This window comes from Rosa chinensis, chromosome 7 (assembly GCF_002994745.2).
Source record: "Rosa chinensis cultivar Old Blush chromosome 7, RchiOBHm-V2, whole genome shotgun sequence".
Taxonomy (NCBI): domain Eukaryota; kingdom Viridiplantae; phylum Streptophyta; class Magnoliopsida; order Rosales; family Rosaceae; genus Rosa; species Rosa chinensis.
The window spans coordinates 39,448,644-39,470,977 of record NC_037094.1 but is presented as its reverse complement, the minus strand read 5'-3'; the positions used below and the strand labels follow the sequence as shown (position 1 = coordinate 39,470,977).

The following is a 22,334-nucleotide window of genomic DNA, read 5'->3' as shown; positions in this document are numbered from 1 at the left end:
GTCGATCATACCCTTCATCATTGGACGGATGAGATTGCACCGTATTTCCTTTAATTTTCCAGCTGAAACATCTTTCTCCTTTAAGGCCTTAACTCCTCTCATAATGGGGCAATTCCTTTAATTTCCAAGCTGAAACATCTTTTTCTTATTTATTTTTCCGTTGAAACATCTTTCTCTTTTATTCCTCAACTGAAACGTCTTTTCTGTTTTATTTCCCTTCTTCATTGCTTGGTCAACTTGATTTAATAAAGGGCAGAAAATTAAATTCTTTTAGAGAAAATAAAAAGAATTAAAACAATTTAATTTCAGAAAAATACTCCCATAAATTCTATCTTAAGGCCCACAGATTTGCATGACGGTAAGGAATCCTGATCCAGCTAGGATTCTTCATGAATTTTGCGTTTTCTGCCTATTTCACTCCAAACACTCTACAAGACTCTTAAAATGACTCGATAACTCAAAACACGAAACTTAAGGGAGAAACAAGGCTAAAATGGGGCACATATTCAATAATATCGTCACACTTTTTGGTCCTATCAACTACCCCACACTTAGCTTTTGCTAGTCCCTTAGCAAAACAAAAATACAAAACAAAACAACGACTCGACAAAAAACAAGTAAATGACTCTACTTCCCCTAACTGTTGTCTCAGAGACTCCAAACTCATGGCTTTCACGTTAAACACTTAATCAAAATTGCATAGATAATTCCATGGTTAATAAACCTGTGACATTCATATGACTAAGCAAGATATGGAGAACTTAAGTTATACAGTGAATGATAGCATGTTTCGAACAAGTCCAATCCAAACTCACAGGGCATACTCTCGATTTTTCTCTCAGAAATGGCTATGCTTAAAAGCTTCACTCTCAAGTATATGCAAGAGAATAAATTGTAAGGCAACAAACAGCTTGCATATTTCATCAATAAATGCATTTTGTGAAGAATTATTAAAGACCTCATGAAATGACTAAGTGCACAAATGAACCTAAACCATAAGCTCGACTGCGTACCTGACTCCACTAACCAAAGACTGCCCATCTCAAGGATCAAGTCAGCACTTAAAACAGGTTGTAATGGGGCTAAGCTAGGGTTTTCGAAATGAAGATTAAGGATACAAAAATCCTAAGGACCTAGCAGAGCATATAAGGACCACCTTATGTCATCATTTTTGTAGGCCAAATATCATTGTTTTGGGCCAAAACTTCACTCTAACCAACATGGGAATGGACAAAGGCATAATTTTCAACTTTGAGCCTTCTACAAATTTGAAAGTCCAAAACCACACTTCAACAATTTCCCAAGAATTTTCTTTCTTCTATTTTGCCGCTTTTCTTTCTTTCTTTTTCATTTTCATTATTATTATTATTATTATTATTATTATTTCTTTTTTACGGCAAAATTTATTTATTTACAATGATCACCTTTGAGCCTACGTTGACCCTCCCAGAGCCCACAAGAAGGCCCACCCCACCCCACAAGACGAAGGTGAAAACCTTCAGCCATGAATTTTTATCACTTCCCAACGACGAAACCTTCAGCCATGAATTTAGTTAAGGTCCCTATTTCGTCGTTGGCTGAAAACCTTTGAAAACCTTTGAGCCATGAATTTAGACCCTCGGTGAGCCCACAAGAAAACCTTCGTCGTTGGGAAGTGATAAAAATTCTGAAATAAAGGTGTAAACCCACCCCACACTTAGAATCTACATTGTCCTCAATGAAGGCAAAAAATATGGTATATAGACCCTAAATATGGGGGGCTACGAAAATAAGGAAAGGGTAAAATAAACAAACAAACAAACAGACACAAGTACAATTCAACTAAGCAAGTGAAGGGATAGAAATTTCAAACTCTCGTTGATGGCTCCTCCACAGCTTCGATTGAAATGGGTTGCCTCCCATGCAGTGCTTTAATATTTATAGTCCTTCAGCCTGGACTCTTATCCTAGTTCACACGTCATGGGGTGCCTCCTGGAGGGTTATCTCTTCCAATGTGGGCTCCACCCAGGATTCGTAGTAGGGCTTGAGACGATGCCCATTTACCTTGAACTCCTTCCCCGTCTTCTCACTCTTGATCCCTACAGCACCATGAGCAAACACATTTGTAACTATAAATGGGCCAACCCAACGAGAGCGAAGTTTACCCAGGAATAGCTTAAGTCTGGAATGGAATAACAGAACTTTCTGGCCCACTTGGAAGCTTTTTCCGCGAATCATTTTGTCATGGTAGGTCTTTGTCTTCTCCTTGTAGATCCATGAAGCATCGTAGGCCTCATTCCTTATCTCCTCAAGCTCATTTAGCTGTAGCTTCCTATGTAGGCCCGCTTCATCATAATCCATGTTGAACTTCTGGACAGCCCACCAGGCCTTGTGCTCTAGCTCTACTGGAAGGTGGCATGCCTTTCCGTAGGCCAACCTAAACGGAGACATCCCAATAGGAGTCTTGTAGGCCGTTCTGTACGCCCACAACGCATCATCCAATCTCTGTCTCCAATCCTTCCTTGTCGGGCCCACTGTCTTCTCGAGTATCCTCTTGATCTCCCTGTTGGATACCTCTGCTTGGCCACTGGTCTGAGGGTGGTAGGGCGTGGACACCTTATGGGTTACCCCATACTTCTTCAGCAAAGCCTCGATTGTACGGTTGCAAAAGTGAGAACCTCCATCACTGATTAGCACACGTGGCACTCCAAACCTGGAAAATATATTAGTTTTCAAGAAACCTGCAACCACTTTTGAATCGTTAGTCCTGGTGGCTTTTGCTTCCACCCATTTTGATACATAGTCCACAGCCAATAGTATATATAAACAACCATTAGACGAGGGAAATGGGCCCATAAAGTCAATGCTCCAAACATCAAAAATTTCTACATTTATTATTGGGCTCATGGGCATTTGATCTTTTGGGCCAAGATTACCAGTCCGTTGGCACCTATCACAAGAAATACAAAACAAGTTTGCATCCTTGAAGATAGTGGGCCAATAAAATCCACAATCTAAGACCTTCAAGGCTGTTCTACGAGGCCCAAAGTGGCCTCCACAAGCCTCACTATGGCAAAATGATAGAATTGACCTATGCTCAGATTCTGGGACACATCTCCTAATGACTTGGTCACTACAATGTTTCCATAAATAGGGCTCATCCCAAATAAAGTGCCTAGCCATTTTCTTCAATTTATCCTTACTAGCTTTGGAAAGTGTGTCAGGAAATGTCCTAGTGACTAAATAGTTAACTATATCCGCATACCAGGGCACACTAACCTCTATCCCAAAGAGCTGCTCATCTGGGAAAGTTTCCTGTAGGGGCTGGACGTCCTCCTCGTGTACTATCCTGCTCAAATGGTCCGCCACCACATTCTGGCTGCCCTTCTTGTCCTTGATCTCTAGGTCAAATTCCTGAAGCAACAGGATCCATCGAATCAATCTGGGCTTGGCCTCCTTCTTGATCATCAGATATCTCAAGGCTGCATGGTCAGAGTAAACAATTACTTTAGAGTGCAATAAATAAGAACGAAACTTATCTAAAGCAAAGACTACAACCAAGAGTTCTTTTTCAGTTGTGGAGTAGTTGAGCTGGGCGTCGTTGAGGGTCCGAGAAGCATAGTAAATAGCATAGGGCTTCTTATCCTTCCTCTGGCCCAACACAGCTCCAACAGCATAGTCCGATGCATCACACATAAGCTCGAAGGGTAGACTCCAATCCGGAGGGCATATGATGGGGGCTGTGGTCAACAACTCCTTGAGCTTTTCAAACGCCTTCTTGCAATCCTCATTAAACACAAAGGGCACGTCCTTTTGCAATAGGGCACACATAGGTCTCGCCACCTTGGAGAAGTCTTTGATGAACCGCCTGTAAAATCCTGCATGGCCAAGAAAAGAGCGTACCTCCCTCACAGTTGTGGGGGAGGGTAAGTGACGTACAAGATCAACCTTAGCCTTATCTACCTCAATGCCCCTATCAGATATTATGTGTCCTAACACTATTCCTTGTGTCACCATGAAGTGACACTTCTCCCAATTCAGCACAAGGTTAGTTTCTACACACCTCTCAAGTATCAATCCTAGATTCTCTAAACAAGTATCAAAATCTTTACCAAAGACACTAAAGTCGTCCATAAAGACTTCAATAATATTTTCAATGTATTCTGAGAAAATGGAAAGCATACATCTTTGGAAAGTACCTGGTGCGTTGCCTAAGCCAAAGGGCATGCGCCTATAAGCAAAGGTCCCAAAGGGGCATGTGAAGGTCGTCTTCTCCTGATCCTCGTGGGCTATGCAGATCTGGTTGTACCCACTATATCCGTCCAAGAAGCAATAGTAGGAATGGCCCGCTAAGCGCTCCAACATCTGGTTAATAAAAGGCAAGGGCATATGATCCTTCCTCGTTGTGGCATTCAGCTTCCGGTAGTCGATACATACCCTATGACCAGTGACTAATCTCTAGGGCATTAGCTCATTATCCTCGTTCTTCACCACTGTCACCCCAGACTTCTTGGGCACCACTTGCACTGGAGAGACCCACTTACTATCAGAAATGGGGTAGATCACCCCACAATCAAGCAACTTGATCACCTCGTCTTGGACCACCTTCATCATGGACGGATGTAGACGTCTTTGGGCTTCTCTTGTGGGCTTGGCGCCATCTTCTAATAGGATCCGGTGGACACACGTGGTTGGACTGATCCCCTTGATATCTGCCAGAGTCCAACCAATGGCAGTCTTGTGCTTCTTCAACACGTCCACCAACTTTCTTTCTTGCTCTACCTCCAGCGTTGATGATATGATCACCGGGAGGGTCTCCTTTTCTCCTAGGTACGCGTACTTCAAATGCTCAGGGAGTACCTTCAATTCTAACTTGGGTGCATGAACAATAGAGGGTAGCATTTTATTAGTGGAAACCGGAATTGACAAATAGAAAATTGACCTCTTTATAGGCTGAGCCTCCAGTGAGGCCACAGTCTTGATCACTTTAGGCTCCTCAGCGTCCCACTCAACCTTGGGAATAGGTTCCCCATTTGCATCATATCCGACCCCCTCCTCTAGGGTCAGAGCCAATTCATCCTCAACCATTGCTTCAGAGAAAACCTGCGCGAGTGAATCAACTACATCAATAGCAAAGCAAGGTTTCAAATCAGAAATAGGGTACCTCATGGCTTCAAGAATGTTGAAGCGTATAACATCACCATCAAACTCCATGGAGAGAGTCCCTTTGTACACGTCGATTTTAGTTCTTGCAGTCCTCATAAAGGGACGCCCTAAAAGTAATGGAGTGGTATTTAGGGGCGATTCCTCCATGTCCAATACGTAGAAATCCGCAGGGAATATCAGATGGTTTACCTGCACAAGAACATCCTCAACATACCCTTGAGGGTATTTGTTAGACCTATCAGCAAGTTGAATGACAACATTATCCCTCTTAAGAGGGCCTAGACCTAGGGACACATACAAATTATAAGGCATAACATTTATGGATGCCCCTAAGTCTAACATCACATTTTCAAACCTGGTGTCACCAATGATACAGGGAACAGAAAAACTCCCTGGGTCCTTCAACTTTGGTGGTAGCTTCCTCTGGATAACGGCTGATACCGTCTCGCTCATTTTCACCACCTCATTCTCTCTTGTCTGCCTCCTTGTGGTGCATAGCTCCTTTAAGAACCAAATCCGACCACTACAACTCCAACTTATAAGACAATGAATAGACAAAGTCATCAATATTAGAAGTTGAGACCAAGAAAAAAATATATATTTTTACGTCCATGCACGGTTGTGTACGACCCCCAGTGAAAACAACCTACAGTTTTGAACAAATTGTAAGACCTAAAGTTGCATTATTGGCAGATTATTCATGAACTCATGCTAAAATATCCACAGAAATTGCCAAATAATCATAACAAAATTGCGTGTAAAAAATGACAAAAAGTACCCAAGCATTAAGAGAACTTGCCTAAAAAAAGATGTCACCGTATCTTGAGAAGTTAAGGTCTAAAGATTCAATCCTCTTGGCAATAAGTTCCTGCACAAATCAACAGATGACCAACTGACAAAGCAAAAGGACACAAGGACATAACTAGACAAGATCACCAGCACAAAGCTAACAATTACCAGATCACCAGCATTATCTAGATAAAATCTGGACCACTGCATCCGCAAAAACTGCAAGGTCCAGCGGAGCTGCAATATTCTGTTTACGGGTCTTAATCCGCATGCCACTGTACATAGAGAAAAATTAAAAACATGACATGCAAGTCAGGGATAAGAAGATATACATTCAACACCTATATTCTTGTTGAATTTGACCAAACTGACCAGAACTCCAATAACTACATAGCAAACTCAATTCAAACTTTTATTTAATGCAAAACTATTTGATAAGATTGATCATCAATAATGAAAATTAGTTCTTATAAAATTGTCTAGTAAAAGTAAGTTGAATATATTGAGTAAATGACATAAGATATTAAACAAAGGAGCTAAAATGTGCTAAAAGAGGGACCGTTAAAGAGAATATAATAACCATGACTAACTGTTCTGAAATTATCGAGGGACACGTATCCATGTTTGGGTTCCAAGAGTGTAAACTAAGCCCTAAGATATTAAAGCTCATCTTCTGTCATAGCCTTGGAAAGAGCCTGTAACAACAAGAAGGTGTTTAGAAAGGATCCCAGCCAAAATCACAAACACACACCCGAAAACACAGAGACATTGTCCCAAAAGGTGGCTCATGCATGCCTTGCACCACTCAATAATGTATAACTTCTACAATAAACCAGGCTTAGCTAAACTTGTTATCTTTAATTCTAACCTCTTTTTTTTTTCTTTTTCTTTTTTTCCACCGTCCTTGGCGGTTGGCGAAACTAGGAAATCACATCTTATTGTGACTGTATGTTACCTTCATTGCTGCACACCTGAAAGGTGTGGCACAAACATATGACTTAACCAACTTGTGGATTACTAAATCTAAAGGCATAGCTTGTCTTTCATCCCTTAGCCATGGGTGGGCTGTGAAGACAACATATAGATCAAAAAGAAATAACTATACATGCATGAAACTAGCAGAAAAAACTAGTGCAATATCATAATCCACGAGGTATTAGAGAGAGTGTATCAATTATTTATGAATCCACTGAAGATTGTATGGAATATTAAAAACTAACTTACTTGAAGCTTGAGCAGCAGTCATTCTTTTTCTGTGATCCTTGTTCAGAAGCCTCTCGACAAAGGGTGCTTTTGGGGGGCTTTTTTGCTCCCCTGCTTATAAGCACCTTACCTGTATGTGTTTGGTAAACCTGCTTTTGCCTGGCTTTTGGCAGAAGCCACTACTTCTTTTGGTCGAAAAGCCGAAGCCAGCAATCCCATACTTTTAGAAGCCAGAAGTCGCGGCTACTGTAGCGAAGGTTTAATGAATTTTTCAAAATACCATTGGGTACCCTTATGAACTTCAAGGAATTACACACACGACCAGCCTCTTCTCTTCCTCGATCAACTCTTTCTTCTCCCTCAACTGTCACTCTGTTTGTCGGTGCTAGGACGACATCTCGTGCACCATCGGCACCTCCACCTTTGCTCTCCCTGGTGGCCAACTCAAGTTCGGTAAGAGTTTTGTTTCTGATTTCAATTTCTTCGGGTTTGATTCCATTTCTTTCTATCCTGAAAACCTAAAATCAAATAGTATCTTCATTTGGGTTCAATAAAATTTTGGGTTTCTGACTGTATCGTGATCTGGGTTGTTCTGGCTTCTTGGTTTTGGTGTTTTTGTTGGGTTGAGGTTGTTATGATTTGAAGTGGGATCAGATAAAGGATGTGAATTTTTTTAAAGTGTTTTTGGTGTTTGATGATTCTTCAGAGCTGTGGTTTCTGATCCTTGTTGGTTTCTTAGAAAATGAATGAAATGAAAGTGATAGCAGAATTTCAATCATGTTGTGTTGTTATTTTCGACGAGGAAGAAATTTTGGCCAAACTCGGCCTTATTGTTCTGTTATGCTCAGTGGACTGGTGGAGTGTTTTACTGTTTTGAGTATCGAGTTTCAGAGTGTGAGTTTTTGTGATGATGTATTGACTGCGGTTGTATTGATGTTTGTGATGCAGATAAGCTACTGTGCTCTATAAGATCCTTCTTGAGTCTTTAATCTATATCTGCGATGAGTTTCAGGTTAAGAGTACGTATTTGAGAAAAGTTGTAATTGGTTATCAGCATTTAGGACCCTCTTTGTCTTGTGTTTGTGTTTATCTGGCCTGCAGTCTTGAATATATGACCTTGTGTTTGTGTTTGTGTTTGCTTCACTGGAAGGCAGCTTTATTCCAAGTTTTTGGCCATTAGGGTGCCTTTTTCTGCAGTTAACTATTTGCATCGAGTGCAGTTTTCTGGTTTTACGCTGTTTGCTTCTCTCTGCTGGGACTTTCTGGTTCTGAGGCCATTAGGTGTGTCTTGCATTTTGATTTTTCAATGCTTGGGCTTGATATCCAGAGTTGGTCAATGTTAATCTAGCAAGTTGTTAGACATAAGTTTATGTTCATATTCTATATAACTTGATGCTTTACAACATGTGTGGAATGATGCATTTTAATTTAGATACAAATAGTAGGAGTTGTAAACTATTTTCCGAGTTGCAGCAGCAAGAAATTTCTTATAAAGCTACCGGTTTGTTTCTTAGACCAGAGGGCCATCATTATTCATTTCATTGGTGTCATAGCTCTTCACAATTGAACTATAGAACTTTGGAATTCTATTCCTTCTGTTGGTATAGCTCTTGCAGGTCTTGGTGATTTACTTGAATAGTGAAGATGGTAGGAAGCATTGAGGCTGCGAACGGATTGGGAATTATGCACACTCTGTTCAGATTTTCAATGATTTGGGATTGCATTGGCAAAAATTTAATAAGCACGATGCTCTTGAAGTTTATGTTTAATATAATAATATATACATGAGTTGGTTATTTTTAGCTTATGCTTCATATGATAGGTATAATGTGTATATATATGAGTTGGTGCATTATCCAGTTGCTTGTTTTGTGGGCTCATATACACTTGAAGGAGCAAGAACTCACATATTTATATAATCTTTGACAAGTTAGGTTTAATGGTTGTGGGAGGCCTAATCTTGGCATCTTTCATGACATATGCACCGGAGCACCTTGCAACTAGATCATTCTTGAGAGGCCTTGAAGACCGAGATGCTACGAGAAGTAGGAGCTTTTGTTAGATATAGTTCATTGGTGACAAAATTGAGCATGTAAAACTATTGACCAAAAGACCAAAATTGATTGGATTAATTTTGTTAAACTTGGCATTAGACAGAATTTTACTCTCAGAATTCTTTGAAGACAGCTTAAGATGAAACATTCAAACAGATGAATTCTGGATATACTCTCAGTACAAAATCTATGATTCAGCTTATTGGATCTTGCGAGAAGAACTAGGGTTTAGGGAGGAATAGTTCTTAATCACGCTCGTTGTCCCCAAGCTTGAATATCATTTCTTAATGTTCACGAGACCACTTATTCCATAAAATGTTTTTTAGTAACCTATTGTTATTAATGTTACTAATATATTTGTATAAGTTGTTTTTAAAATTGTCCAATATTAATCATAGGGTCACCATGATTTATAAAAATTGAAAGTTAATAAAAATTAATAAGGACATAATAAAGATTTAAAATAATAACAAGAGCATTTGAACAATATTGTATTACCAAACAATCAAGGCAAAATAATCTCTCATGTCTAATTTGGTCATTCCACTAATAAAAAGCACAAGCCAGTTTGAGTTTACCAAACACTTTGCCACTATTTTTGCCACTGACAGCTCTTATAAACAGCTAGTTTACCAAACACTCAGCTGCTTTGCTTTTCAGCCACTTATTTTAAGAAATAAGTAGAAGCCAGCTTTTCTGAAAAGCCCAGCCATACCAAACATAGCCAAAATCTTTGGCTTCTGGGACACTGTGGGTCAAGGTGTATCATTAAATTTAGGATCAGTTCTTAGCACCGAACGGAAGATTCCTGATTCAGCTCTACTTCCACATAGCAATATATATGTTATTACCCCTATGCTTTACATATCTGCTTCAACACTGTAGGATCTATGTAGCACTTCAGGTGCAACATAGTATGCACTACCAACAATATCATTGAGGCGCTGATCTGCACAAATAGAACTAAAGTTCTTTATAAAGTGAAAATGATAACTACAGATCTTGTATATTGATTTCTAGAAGGCAATTTTTAGTTTTCAAACAATATGGCCAACATGTCAGGAAAAAGACTCCTAAACAATCCAAGGAAATAAACAGATTAATAGATGATGCAGAAAAGCTTCAGAGGGGAAAAAAAAAACACTACAGCCACAACTAATATAAGCAAGAAGCTATTAGCCTATTACAAAAGAAGTCCAAGGCATGAACCAAAGTGCAGTAACACATTCTTGAAGCCAAGAAAAATAGTATGTGGAAACACAATTAAGGGTCTGACAACCAAATCAAAAATACAAATTCCAAACTAAGAATGCACTACCTTGGAAACAGAACTCTTGCTATATGCACTTATGGGCAGGCTATTTTTCCCGGAGGATTCGAAACACCGAGTCTGTCGCTGCAGAAATTGAAGCCCTAACAACAATCTTTCCACAGTCATCGATTGCACGCTTGGTGGTACCCTCTTATTATTCTATCCATTTCTCACCCTTTTCGAGTTTATTTCTTCGAAACTTCATCTCCTGCTTGTTCAATTTCAGAGTAGTACCTCTTTCTTGCTCTTCAATTTTAATTTCAAATCTTGTTTTTGATTATCATGAAGTGGTCTGGATTTGCAACAATACCAAAATTAGGGGAAATAGAACAAGAATAAGAAGCATACATGTAGGTATCAGAGCTTGATTCGATTTGGAGAAGGAAGATCAGAGAAACCCAGAGTCTCGGGTTCCGGCGATGGCACATGCGTGGTCCTCCGAGAGTGAGTCACCGGCGAGGCTTCTGGATTTTGATGTCCGACTTCCTCTAAGCACAATAATGGTGGAGGTGTGTTGAGAAAACACCTGGATCTCGATGAGAGCTAGGGACTAGCGCCGTCGCGACTTTCATGGTCGTGTGAGGAGGCTGGCGGAGGTGGATGACAGTGATCTCGTTGGGTTTTGATCGGAATTGGTTCCTAAATTGATTGGTGGTGGTGATTTCGTGAACTGGTGATTGGAAATAGTGGTCTCCGGCGAGGCCAGAGAGAAGTGGAAGGGGGAAAGAAGAGAGAATTGGGCTTGCGGCTGAGGAAGAGAGAGAGAGAGTGTCGAGTTCCTTTAAATACGAGTCGATATAAAAGTAAAATTGGTGGAGGGAAAGAGTGAAAATTGAAAATTTGACAAAGTGTTTGATACAACAAGAGCGCGCCAGCACAATCAACCCTAAAACTCACACAACATCAATTTAAGTATATTGTCTGAAAGAAAGTGGCACAAGAGACAACTAAAAAACTGTTGTGTGAATCAAAACCATCTGACAACATCTTTTTTAACAATTGTATCAATAGTAATTGCACACTAGAGAACTAAGAGAAATAATAACTGTTGTGTGATTAAAAACAATAAAACGACATCTTTTTTCAACCATTGTGCTAATCAATCTTAAACAACATCAATGTAAAAACTGTTGTCTGAATTGATTGATTCAGACAACATCGGAAAAACAACCATTGTCTGATTTACAATTACACAACAGCAATTTAACAACTATCGTCTGATTCGAGAATTAAGACGACAGAAAAATTCTTGCTATCGTCTGATTATTTCAGACGACAGTTAAAATGTTTGCTGTCGTCTGATATGTGTTGTCTGATTCCGAAATTGGTGTAGTGTTATGCTGTGGGGACTTGTGTTCTGTCTAGGAGATGGAAGAACATTAGAAAATATTCTTTAACTAACTAAATTAAATTGAACGTTGGAAAATATAACTTTAAGCTAAATTCTCTCTCCTTTCTGGCTAAATATAGCTAGAAAATTTAGCAAAAATTATATTTAACTTTTGTTTAGCTATTCTACTTAGGAATCGTCAACGGGCCGAGCCCGGCCCATTCATAGCGGGCTTGGGCCGGGCCTTGCTATATTTTTAAATAATTGCGGGCCGGGCCGGGCTTTATTAAAAATCAAAAGATCCAAGCCCGTCCATATAAAGAGGGCCTTGCGGGGTTTTCTGGGGGGCCGGGTTTGGCCTTGAGGGCTTTTTTGGGCCGGGCCTTGCGGGCTTTATTTATGATAGGAGCAAAAAAGTGTGACGATATTATTAATTATGTGCCTCATTTTAGCCTTATTTCTCCCTTAGTTTAGTGTTTTGGGTCATTAAGTCATTTTGAAAGTCTTGTTGAGTGTTTGGAGTGAAATAGGCGGAAAAAGTAAAATTCATGAAAAATCCTAGCTGGATCAGGATTCCTAACTGTCAACTATTTTTGCGATCTTTACATTTTAATTTCCCTTTATTTTTTCTAGAAAATTCTGATATTCTCCTGCTTGTTGTAGGAAACGTTGCCTGGTTGAACTCTTGGAAACAGCAATGATGGAGTCGTAAAATAAAGCATTAAGATATTTGACCAAGCAATGAAGAAGGGAAATATTTGACCAAAAATTGATGCGGCTAAAATAGCCTCACAATTTAACCCTGCAAAATGTAGTTGTCAGTATAGGATAAGCAGGGATCGTTCAGTCCGGGGATTGTAGGGTACACCTACACAAAAAGGTCAATTAACAAATAAAAGAATAAAATGGGGGGTTTTGAAATTTGGTTCCTAATCTACTTAAATTAAAAACAAAACAAATAAACCTATATACAATGATCGACTTCCCTAACCTAGACCAATACCACTCGGAAATTACTAAGTGTAAAAACAGAAAATCCATTTCAACATGCTACAAAAACGTGCCCATCTTAAATGCTGGATAAGAGCTCAAATGAAAAGCCTCAGCGGATCAATCCATTTATCTGATTCGTTATAATGTAGGCTTGGATCGGAAAAGTCCTTACCAAGCCTAATACTACAAATTTCGAAAACACTCAGCGTAATTCTCTTAACTAGTAGTATTATCTAACCCTCGAATCAACTCACACGTGCAAATTAACCATTACACATAGAATTTAACACGTAATTTCCAGAATCATTTAATCATTAAAGCATGATTTTTACCACCCGTTAGAACTAATTACTACTTGTTTAACTCAGCGTCTTAACAAATAACAATTACTCTTGGCAAATTAAGCAAACACACAAGAACTCTCACCGTTATTCTAGTATGCAAACTTATTAACCTAACTCTGAAAATTACCTAAACACGTAAAAGGGCACAAGATTGTAACATGCATCATAAAAGAATTCTCGAAATTAACTCAATAATAAATAGAAAATCTCAAAAATATTAATAAAAATATTCTGAAAATTTCATATCTCCAATTACACAACTCGCAAATTGAAACAAACAAAACCGAAACAAAAATTATAAGTAGAGTCATAGTTACACTTTGAAGCTTTCCTCAGCGGCTTAGCAACACGGTGATGAACTCGTCTCTGCTTTGGTGGTGGAGCGTCCTTGACTCAGCGCCTAAGAGCTTTGTAGATTGATGGATGGATGGTGTCACGGTCTTGTAGGAGATGGAGATTTAAGGAGTGAATTAGGCAGTATTGGAATGGTTTTTGGCCAGGAAGTGATGCAAATTATGTTCTGGATGTTGCCTATTTATAGGGGAGCATTGGTTGGCTTTTCCAGCTGAAACGTCTCCTTTATGGCCTTAAATCCTCTCATAATGGGGAAATTCTTTTAATTTCCAAGCTGAAACGTCTTTCTCTTATTTATTTTCCAGCTGAAACATCTTTCTCTTTTATTCCTCAACTGAAACGTCTTTTCTGCTTTATTTCCCTTCTTCATTGCTTGGTCAACCTGATTTAATAAAGGGCAGAAAATTAAATTCTTTTAGAGAAAATAAAAAGAATTAAAACAATTTAATTTCAGAAAAATACTCCTATAAATTCTATCTTAAGGCCCACAGATTTGCATGACGGTGAGGAATCCTGATCTAGCTAGGATTCTTCATGAATTTTGCATTTTCTGCCTATTTCACTCCAAACACTCTACAAGACTCTTAAAATGACTCGATGACTCAAAACACGAAACTGAAGGGAGAAACAAGAATGGGGCACATATTCAATAATATCGTCACACTTTTTGGTCCTATCAATTTATAAATAAATATTTAAAGACACAAGTATTTTTTTTTTTTTTAATCAAGCTTTGGAAATTCAATGGATAATGATCAAATACAACCAAAGATAACAGATCTATATAACTATATTGTACCAAAAAATATATATATTTATATATGGATACTAATTTATTGACAAATAAATTTTTAAAGACACTAATTTTTTAAAAATCTATATTTATACATCATACACTCCAAAGAGCTCCATATAGCAATTCAAAGAAAATAAGAAACTGACCGTTGGATGAGTTTATTACAATAAATTATCAGTGTGGTAAAAAATTTAGCCAATTTCACCATATTTTCGAATCCGATCGGATTGGTCAACCGTAGTCACTTATATGTTTTATTGATTGACCGATGCCGTGACAACCGCGAAACGTGCTTATTTTTTCACATCACGTTTGTATATATTCCATCAATGGATGTACGTGGACATAAGATTAAAAAAATTAATTTTAATTACAAACACATTGGTCTATACCAATTTTATTCCTAAAGTTGTATGACTTATACATTGCATTTAAATTGTTTAGGTTCATTCTAAAACAACCATGAAGTAGAAAATGAATTTGGAGAAACCAACCGCTCGATGGAGAGATTGTAATGTTTTATGATGGTTGTAGAAAATCCAGTCAATTTGGTCCTCGTTTCGAATTCGATCAACTAGGTCAAACGTAGTTACTCTTATAAACCTATATTTATATATCATACACTCCAAAGAGCAACCCCTATCAATTCAAAGAAAATGGAAAAACCGACCGTTGGATGAGTTTATTACAATAAATTATGAGTGTGGTAAAAAATTTAGCCAATTTCACCATATTTTCGAATCCGATTGGATTGGTCAACCGATATGTGGAATATATATATATGCACATTAACACATATTTTATATAGAAGTATAAGAACTTCCACACACACACACACATATTGATATATATATATATATATATATAAACACACACACACACACATATATCTATATATATATATTTATTATGCGGTAATGCATATATATCTTTTCTATATATATATTTGGAAGCTTCACATATTGCAAAAAAGAATAGCAAGCTCAAGGAGAAGAAGATAGTAATAGAAGGCCCAACTAGCCATTTTTTCTCACTGATTCTACAACCTTCCATATATATGTTTATAAACACACACACACACACACACGCACACACACACATATATATATATATATGATATATATATATATAACACACACACACACACACACACATATATATAAACACACACACACACACACATATATATATATATAAACACACACACAAATATATATCTATATGTGTCTATATATATATATATATATATTTATAAACACACACACACACACACACACACACACACACACATATATATATATAATATTTTAAGGGCTTTTACGGGCCGGGCCGGGTTTTTGCTGGCCGGCTCACTACCCACCGAGGCAGGCTTTTGCGGGTTTTTTAACGGGCCGGGCCAGGCTTTTAGCCCTCAGGACCAGCGGGCCTCCATCGGCCCACTTGATCCGCGGGCTTTTTGATGAGGCCTAATTCTACTGTAGTGAAATATTATCCAATTAGCTAAAATTTTAAATTATTTTGAACTAAGATGTCATTCAAGAGGTGTGTTTGTTAGCCGTTGAGCAGCATTCAATGAGAGCCGCGCGGTTTGAGTTCCCGAACAGCCTCTCTCTCTCTCGACACCACTCTCTCTCGGCCTCCTGCCCAATAGAGAACACAGCCTCTCAACGTAATTGGAAACCTCTTCACTACATCACAAAATCTCGACGCTCTGACTGGCCTCCTCATCTCATACATCACCTAAAAGGAGGGCAAGCAGCCGCGTTGATTAATCCCCTTTTTTTTGCCAATTTCTTGATTCCAGCCCCAATTTTGATTAGGTAAGTGATTCTTTTCTTTCTGTTTAGAATTACATATTCAATTTTGTTTTTTATTGGCCTAAAACTTTATGGTCTTGAACTTCCGTATATATACTTTTGATCTGGAAATTTTTGTATACTTTGATGAAGTGGTTGAATAATAGTGATTCTGATTGAATTGTGATGAAATTTCTCTTGTTCTTCTTTAGATAAGAAAGTATTGCTCCTTAGGGAATTCTGATTGAACTATGAATTGTGAACTCGTTTTGTGATATCAACCAGGCATGAAGTTTGAAACATTTGATTAATAGGCATTTGGGTATGGTCTTGTCACGCCCCTGATTTTTACACAAATAAAAATCGATATATATAACCCCATAATTATATATGCGTGAACGTTCAGTCATCAATACAAATACTTGGAACATCTTTCCCTTAAAACAAGTACATACTGATGCCCTGAACCAATCCAAGTTAATATACACTCGCCCAACAGAGTTATATATTACATAAGCTTACGAATTAAATTGCCATCACAAAATAAAACATAAATACTCCTCAGAGTTCACTACAAAGCGGAAGTCATAACAATGGCAAAGCCAAATCAAATTTGCTTCCTACCAGTTCTGCTGCCAACAAGATACCTCAGCTTCAGCCACGATTTCCCCTGACCTGCAAGGTTAACCCCTACACCGTTTGAATAGTGCACCGGGTTGTCACACAACAAACCCGGTAAGCTTTTGCAAGCCCGTATGAGTAACTCAAAATAACTCACACCAAATTACGGGATAAAAGCCCGCACAACTCACGCCAACACGAGGAAGACCTTTTGACTCGAGAATAAGGAAAACATATCATGCTTCCCAAAACAATACTCTTTTCCAAAAAGGAAATCACAAAAGTCACACCGTGACAAAATCATATAAATCGTTAACATAACAATTCAAATATGATTAATCGATCCAACCTGGATAAAACACATACACACATCAATCATACCTATCATTAACCTAACAAATAGCATATGATTCTTAGTCCAACCTGGACAAAATACGTACCCAGGAGTCATAAGTAACCTACTTAGATCCATGAGGTACCATGGCAGACATACTAGCGCTCTAGCTTATCGTAACCACTCGCCCGGCTAACTGCGTGATTCCTTATTTCTTGCCTTGGTCACTATCAGCGACCTGTCACCATCTGTGACATATGATCTTCAGACCCCATCAAATCTCGGAATCAACCATTGGTCACCATCTGCGACCTATCACCATCTGTGACATATTATCTTCAGACCCCATCTGGTCTCAGATCAACCATTAGCCACCATCTGCGATTTGTCACCACCTGTGACATACAGAATATGATTCACAAGTCCTCCTAAGACATTTAAAAGAAAGAATCCCCGAAACTCTCTTTTAAAAACACATACTCATGAGCATCAGATAGCTCCCCACTAACCCCATGATGTACCAACAACAAATCAGTCCAACCTAGACACATAACACATCAACACAGATTCACCACGAAGCCACTAATACATGAATACGTACGTATATATATATATCCCATAATATATATATGTACACACATAGTCATTCACTCAGAAATGCCATCAATACATGAATACATACGTATATATATATATATCCCATTATATATATATATGTACACACATAATCATTCACTCAGAAATGCCATCAATACATGAATACATATGTATATATATATATCCCATAATATATATATATATATATCCCATAATATATATATATATATATATATGTGCACACATAATCATTCACTCAGAAATGCCACAATACATCTATAGTCACAGTTAATTCCATAACTCCAAGACAATATAGTAACTAGGCTCATAACACAGATAAATCATTGGTCACCATCTGCAACCTGTCACCGTCTGTGACTCTTGATTTTCATACCCCGTCTGGTCTTAGAACCAACCGTTGGTCACCATCTGCGACCCATGCTTTTTAGACCCCATCTGGTCTCAAGTCAATGTTAAGTAAGTCACTCCTGACCTAAAAACGTTACGACCATCTAGTTCCGGCTTTCCCCATCCCTGCTCACCATCTGTGACCCTTAGTACAAAGACCAATACATTTAAAATGAGCCACGCTTGACTCCAAAATGTAACATCAAACTCAATGCTTTTCAAACAATAGAAAACATCTTTTTCCACAATATTGTTTCTATGAAAAGTCCCATTCAACAATAATATGAACCCATCATGCATATTATTCATCACACATCATCCACAAGAATATATATATATATATATATATATATTTCACGTAAATATATATATATACACGTAGTCATTCGCTCAGGAATGCCTACTAATACCAACTATAGTTTGCAGTTAAATAATTAACGCCAAAACAATAATGGTAATTCTGTTCATAATGAACCTTGTGAGATTACTCACCTCGAAACTCCCGCTGCGTCTTCAATACTGAACAAGGCAGCCACACCACAAAACAACCGTCCAAGGATACCTCGTCAAGCACCTAATCACTTACGGTTTCAACTTACCAACAATCCACAAACGATTTAAGTCCGAAACCCCTGTTTTGAACTAAAATCTCCAAAGTGACGCCAATCAAGGCGAAACCACATCCGAGACCACCCAATGTCTCTGGAATACTTCTACGATCGATATGCCAAAACCACAAGTCGATCGGAAGCTCGAATCCTCACGGATCGAAACATCGAACGGTCCGAAACCGTAAAAATCACAACATGCTCATACGATCTCCAAAAATTACAAACAATATATCGAAATGCTCGTATCGATGAGTAGATCGAACTCAAGAACAGAAACTATCCCGGAGGTGGCCGGAAACCGTCGGAAAACACCACCACAGTGGCGGCACCGCCGCCAGACCAAAGTCGGAATTTGACAAAACTCCCAACACCGAAGTTCTTCATCTCAACTCCAATTTAAACTTTCATAACTAACATAAAGTCTGAATCATAGCCGTTTGGCTGGAATTTACCTCGCAACATCTGAAATTCGATGAACCCTAGAATTTCAAAGCTTCGATTCGTCCTCCACAAGTGAAATCGTCCCAAGCCGCTTTGGGAGAATCATCAACGTCTTATGGGCTTCAAAAGCCCTCAAGAAACACCGGAAAAGGTGGCCGGAATCGGAAGTTCCGATCTGGGTTCGAAGCATCGCCGCCGCCCAACTTTCCGGCCTTGCATCGCCCTCCACAACTCGTTTCATGCTCCAATTCTTCCACAGACCTCAAGAGGGGATTGAGGCGAAGAGAACCCGCTTTGAATCGCATCCTATGGTGGCCGGAGGAGGGAGAACGAAGCCGGCGAAAATGGAGAGGCGATTCGGGCTCGGGGAGAGAGAAAACCGAGCTGGGTTTCCCAAAATGGAAACCTGGCCTTTTTTGCAATTTCCGGAATTTTTTGTCCTTTTATACCAAAATGGAAAGTTTTTCTGAAGCCCATAACTTCTTCATACGAACTCCGATTCTCGCGTTCCACATGTCCACGAACTTGTATTGACGCGCTCTACGACTTTCGTGAAGGAAGTTTTCGGAGAATCCCAACGTATCAAAAGTCAACCTTGAATCCCCCCTAAAGTCATACCTTTCAAATAATTAATTCATCCGAAACACTTCCGCTCCGTCCACGAGCCACGAAACCGTCCGATACCCATAATTTAAATTCCGGAAAATCCTCGGAAAATAAATACGAATTTCTGTGGCATCACAGGTCTGATCAACATGTTCTCATTTGTTGTTTGAATTTGGAGGTTCTTTGGATATTACTTGATTGCCTTCTCTGTCCTCAACTTGTCCCCCTCTCAACATAACTGAAAGAGGAAAAAAACTACATGCGAAGCAGTACACTGTCCCTAACTTTGAAGTGACGGTTAAAGTTATGTATATGTATGTATATATTCTTTTCTTAGTGGAAATGCCATGTGTACGTATATATTCTTTTCTTTAACTTTTTGAAGAAAAATAAAAAAGAAAAATTATATCGACTGTGTTGGGAGAGTAATGGGTTTCTCAAATGGTTGTTCAGTTGGGGATTATGTGCTGTCGAAGGCTGAACATGGTAAAATTCCACATATTGTTCGGATTCATCAAATATGTATCAGGTGTGGAGATGTATCTCGAGAAGTGCATTTGAAAGTGCAGTGGTTCTATAGGCCTGAGGATACTCAAATGAAGCGTGTATCCTTCAACGGAAAGAATGAGCTCTATATGACTAATCATTATGATTATGATGTCCCAGCTGACAACATTCTTGACATTTGTATTGTCCACTCTTTTAAAAGCTACACAGAATTACCGGATGTAAATGAGAATGTTTTCTTCACTAGATATACATACGACCATGTGCCTAAGAAGGTTGAAGATGCAGATGTTGATGTGTACGTGGCTTTTCTTTTGTTTTAATTGAAATGTAGTGTTCTGAAATTTCAAAGATTTTATTTTATTTATGTATACTTTTTTGCAGCTGATATGCTCTTAGCAAGCGTATAATTTAACCCTGAAAATGTCATCGTTAGTAAGCAGTAAATAGGGATCGTTCTATTTCGGGGATTGAGGGTACACCTGTCATTGAAGGACAAATAAAGAATTAAAATAAGTACAAAGTAAATTATTTACAAAAATAAAACAAAGTATGAACATATTTACGAAATTAAAGGGGGGGGGGCCGTTTTGATTTAGGTTCCGAAAATTAACTAAGTAAAGAAAATAAATAAAACACAAAAACATAATTACAAGAATGAAATGAGAGAATCAAAGATCAAAACCAAAGTCATAATCAAATTCGATTCAACCCTAATATTGTTCATCTAAGTCATGAGAAAGAAGTTGATCATGTGAAATATTCAAAGCAAATAATTTCCCATATTTTACTTTCTAAAGCTAATTAACCTAAGTGAAAGCACAAAGATTAATCCTGTCAAACATTTAATCAAGTTCTAGAAAGCTAGGCAATCATAGCATGTTAGACACATGAAGAACACATAGAAAGGCTATCAACTCGAGTGTACAACTTAGTATGAAAAAGTCCATCTAATTGCAATCATTTTCAATTAAATTCAGTTTTTATCCAAAACCTTTACTACTTTTGATTCAAGTTCACAAAACAATAAGTTGAATCATGTTCTTAAATCTAGCCCAATCATACAAAAACCCTAAGTGTTTCGAACCACATAAGATTAACATACAAGAGATATCAATTAAGCAAATTTAATTAAACAATCTCACAAAAGCAACTAAGAATCACAATATAGGAATTGAAAATCTCATTCAATTATATAAATTTCAGAATTAACAACTTTGTTCAAACATCAATGTCAACTAGAACATAATCAACGAAAATCAAAACAAGGTTACAAAGAAGAGGTCAAATTACACCGTGGATGGAAGATGAGGATGGATGATTGACGTTGTTGGTTCCTTGAATCTCGAAAGCAAGCTTCAAGGGTGGTGATGGATGGTGAATGCTCACGGCTCCCTCTTATCTTCTTTAGCCTTGCTTGAAATCCGTAGGATGCACTAGAGGATGGAGAGAGGAGGAGAGGCTAGACATTTATGACAAAGTAATTTTCTGAATTGTAAAGTGTGGGGCTCTCTAACGTCAAATATGAAGGAGTATATATAGGGGCACGGCTAGGGTTCTCCAAGCTTCTTGATTCTTCTATTAATTTCTAAGAAATGAATTCCCTAATATATGGTTGCCGAAATTCCATGAAGATTTTCTTATTTTCTCTTTTATTTCGGCCAAAATTCCTTTAGGGAATTTAGGGATGCACCTAGACACGCTTTGACCGTTTTCTTGGTGCACACATATCTTCTTTCCCTAAAAATCTCCCTAGAATTTCTCTTGGCGTCTTCTCCTTGATATTTTCTGGTTTTCACGTTGGCTTCCTCCTTTCTCTCTCTCTTTTCACGGCAATCACACAAAATTAACTCCTCCAAGAATATTTCTTCCTTAAAACTTTCCCTAGAAAATCTCTTGGCATAATCTTTTATTCTTCTATTTTCACGCCAACTCTCTCTCTACCTCATATGATTTCACGGCAAACAACTCAACACATACTCCTTTGCATCACAAAACCTAATTTCATGGGCTTTTGTCCAATTGCCGAAAATCCAATTTAATCTAGAGAGTTCTTAGGCCATCTTGCGTCACCTCCTTGCCATGTCATCTTC

General features: G+C 38.3%; 1 protein-coding gene across 1 annotated transcript; it reads left to right on the top strand.

The window, feature by feature from the left end:
• Positions 1–20,162: 20,162 nt before the first annotated feature.
• Positions 20,163–20,564, top strand: LOC112177916 (chromatin remodeling protein SHL). Its single transcript, XM_024316155.1, has one exon. It carries the CDS (start codon positions 20,163–20,165, stop codon positions 20,562–20,564), a length of 402 nt encoding a protein of 133 aa, XP_024171923.1.
• The last annotated feature ends 1,770 nt before the right edge of the window (positions 20,565–22,334 follow it).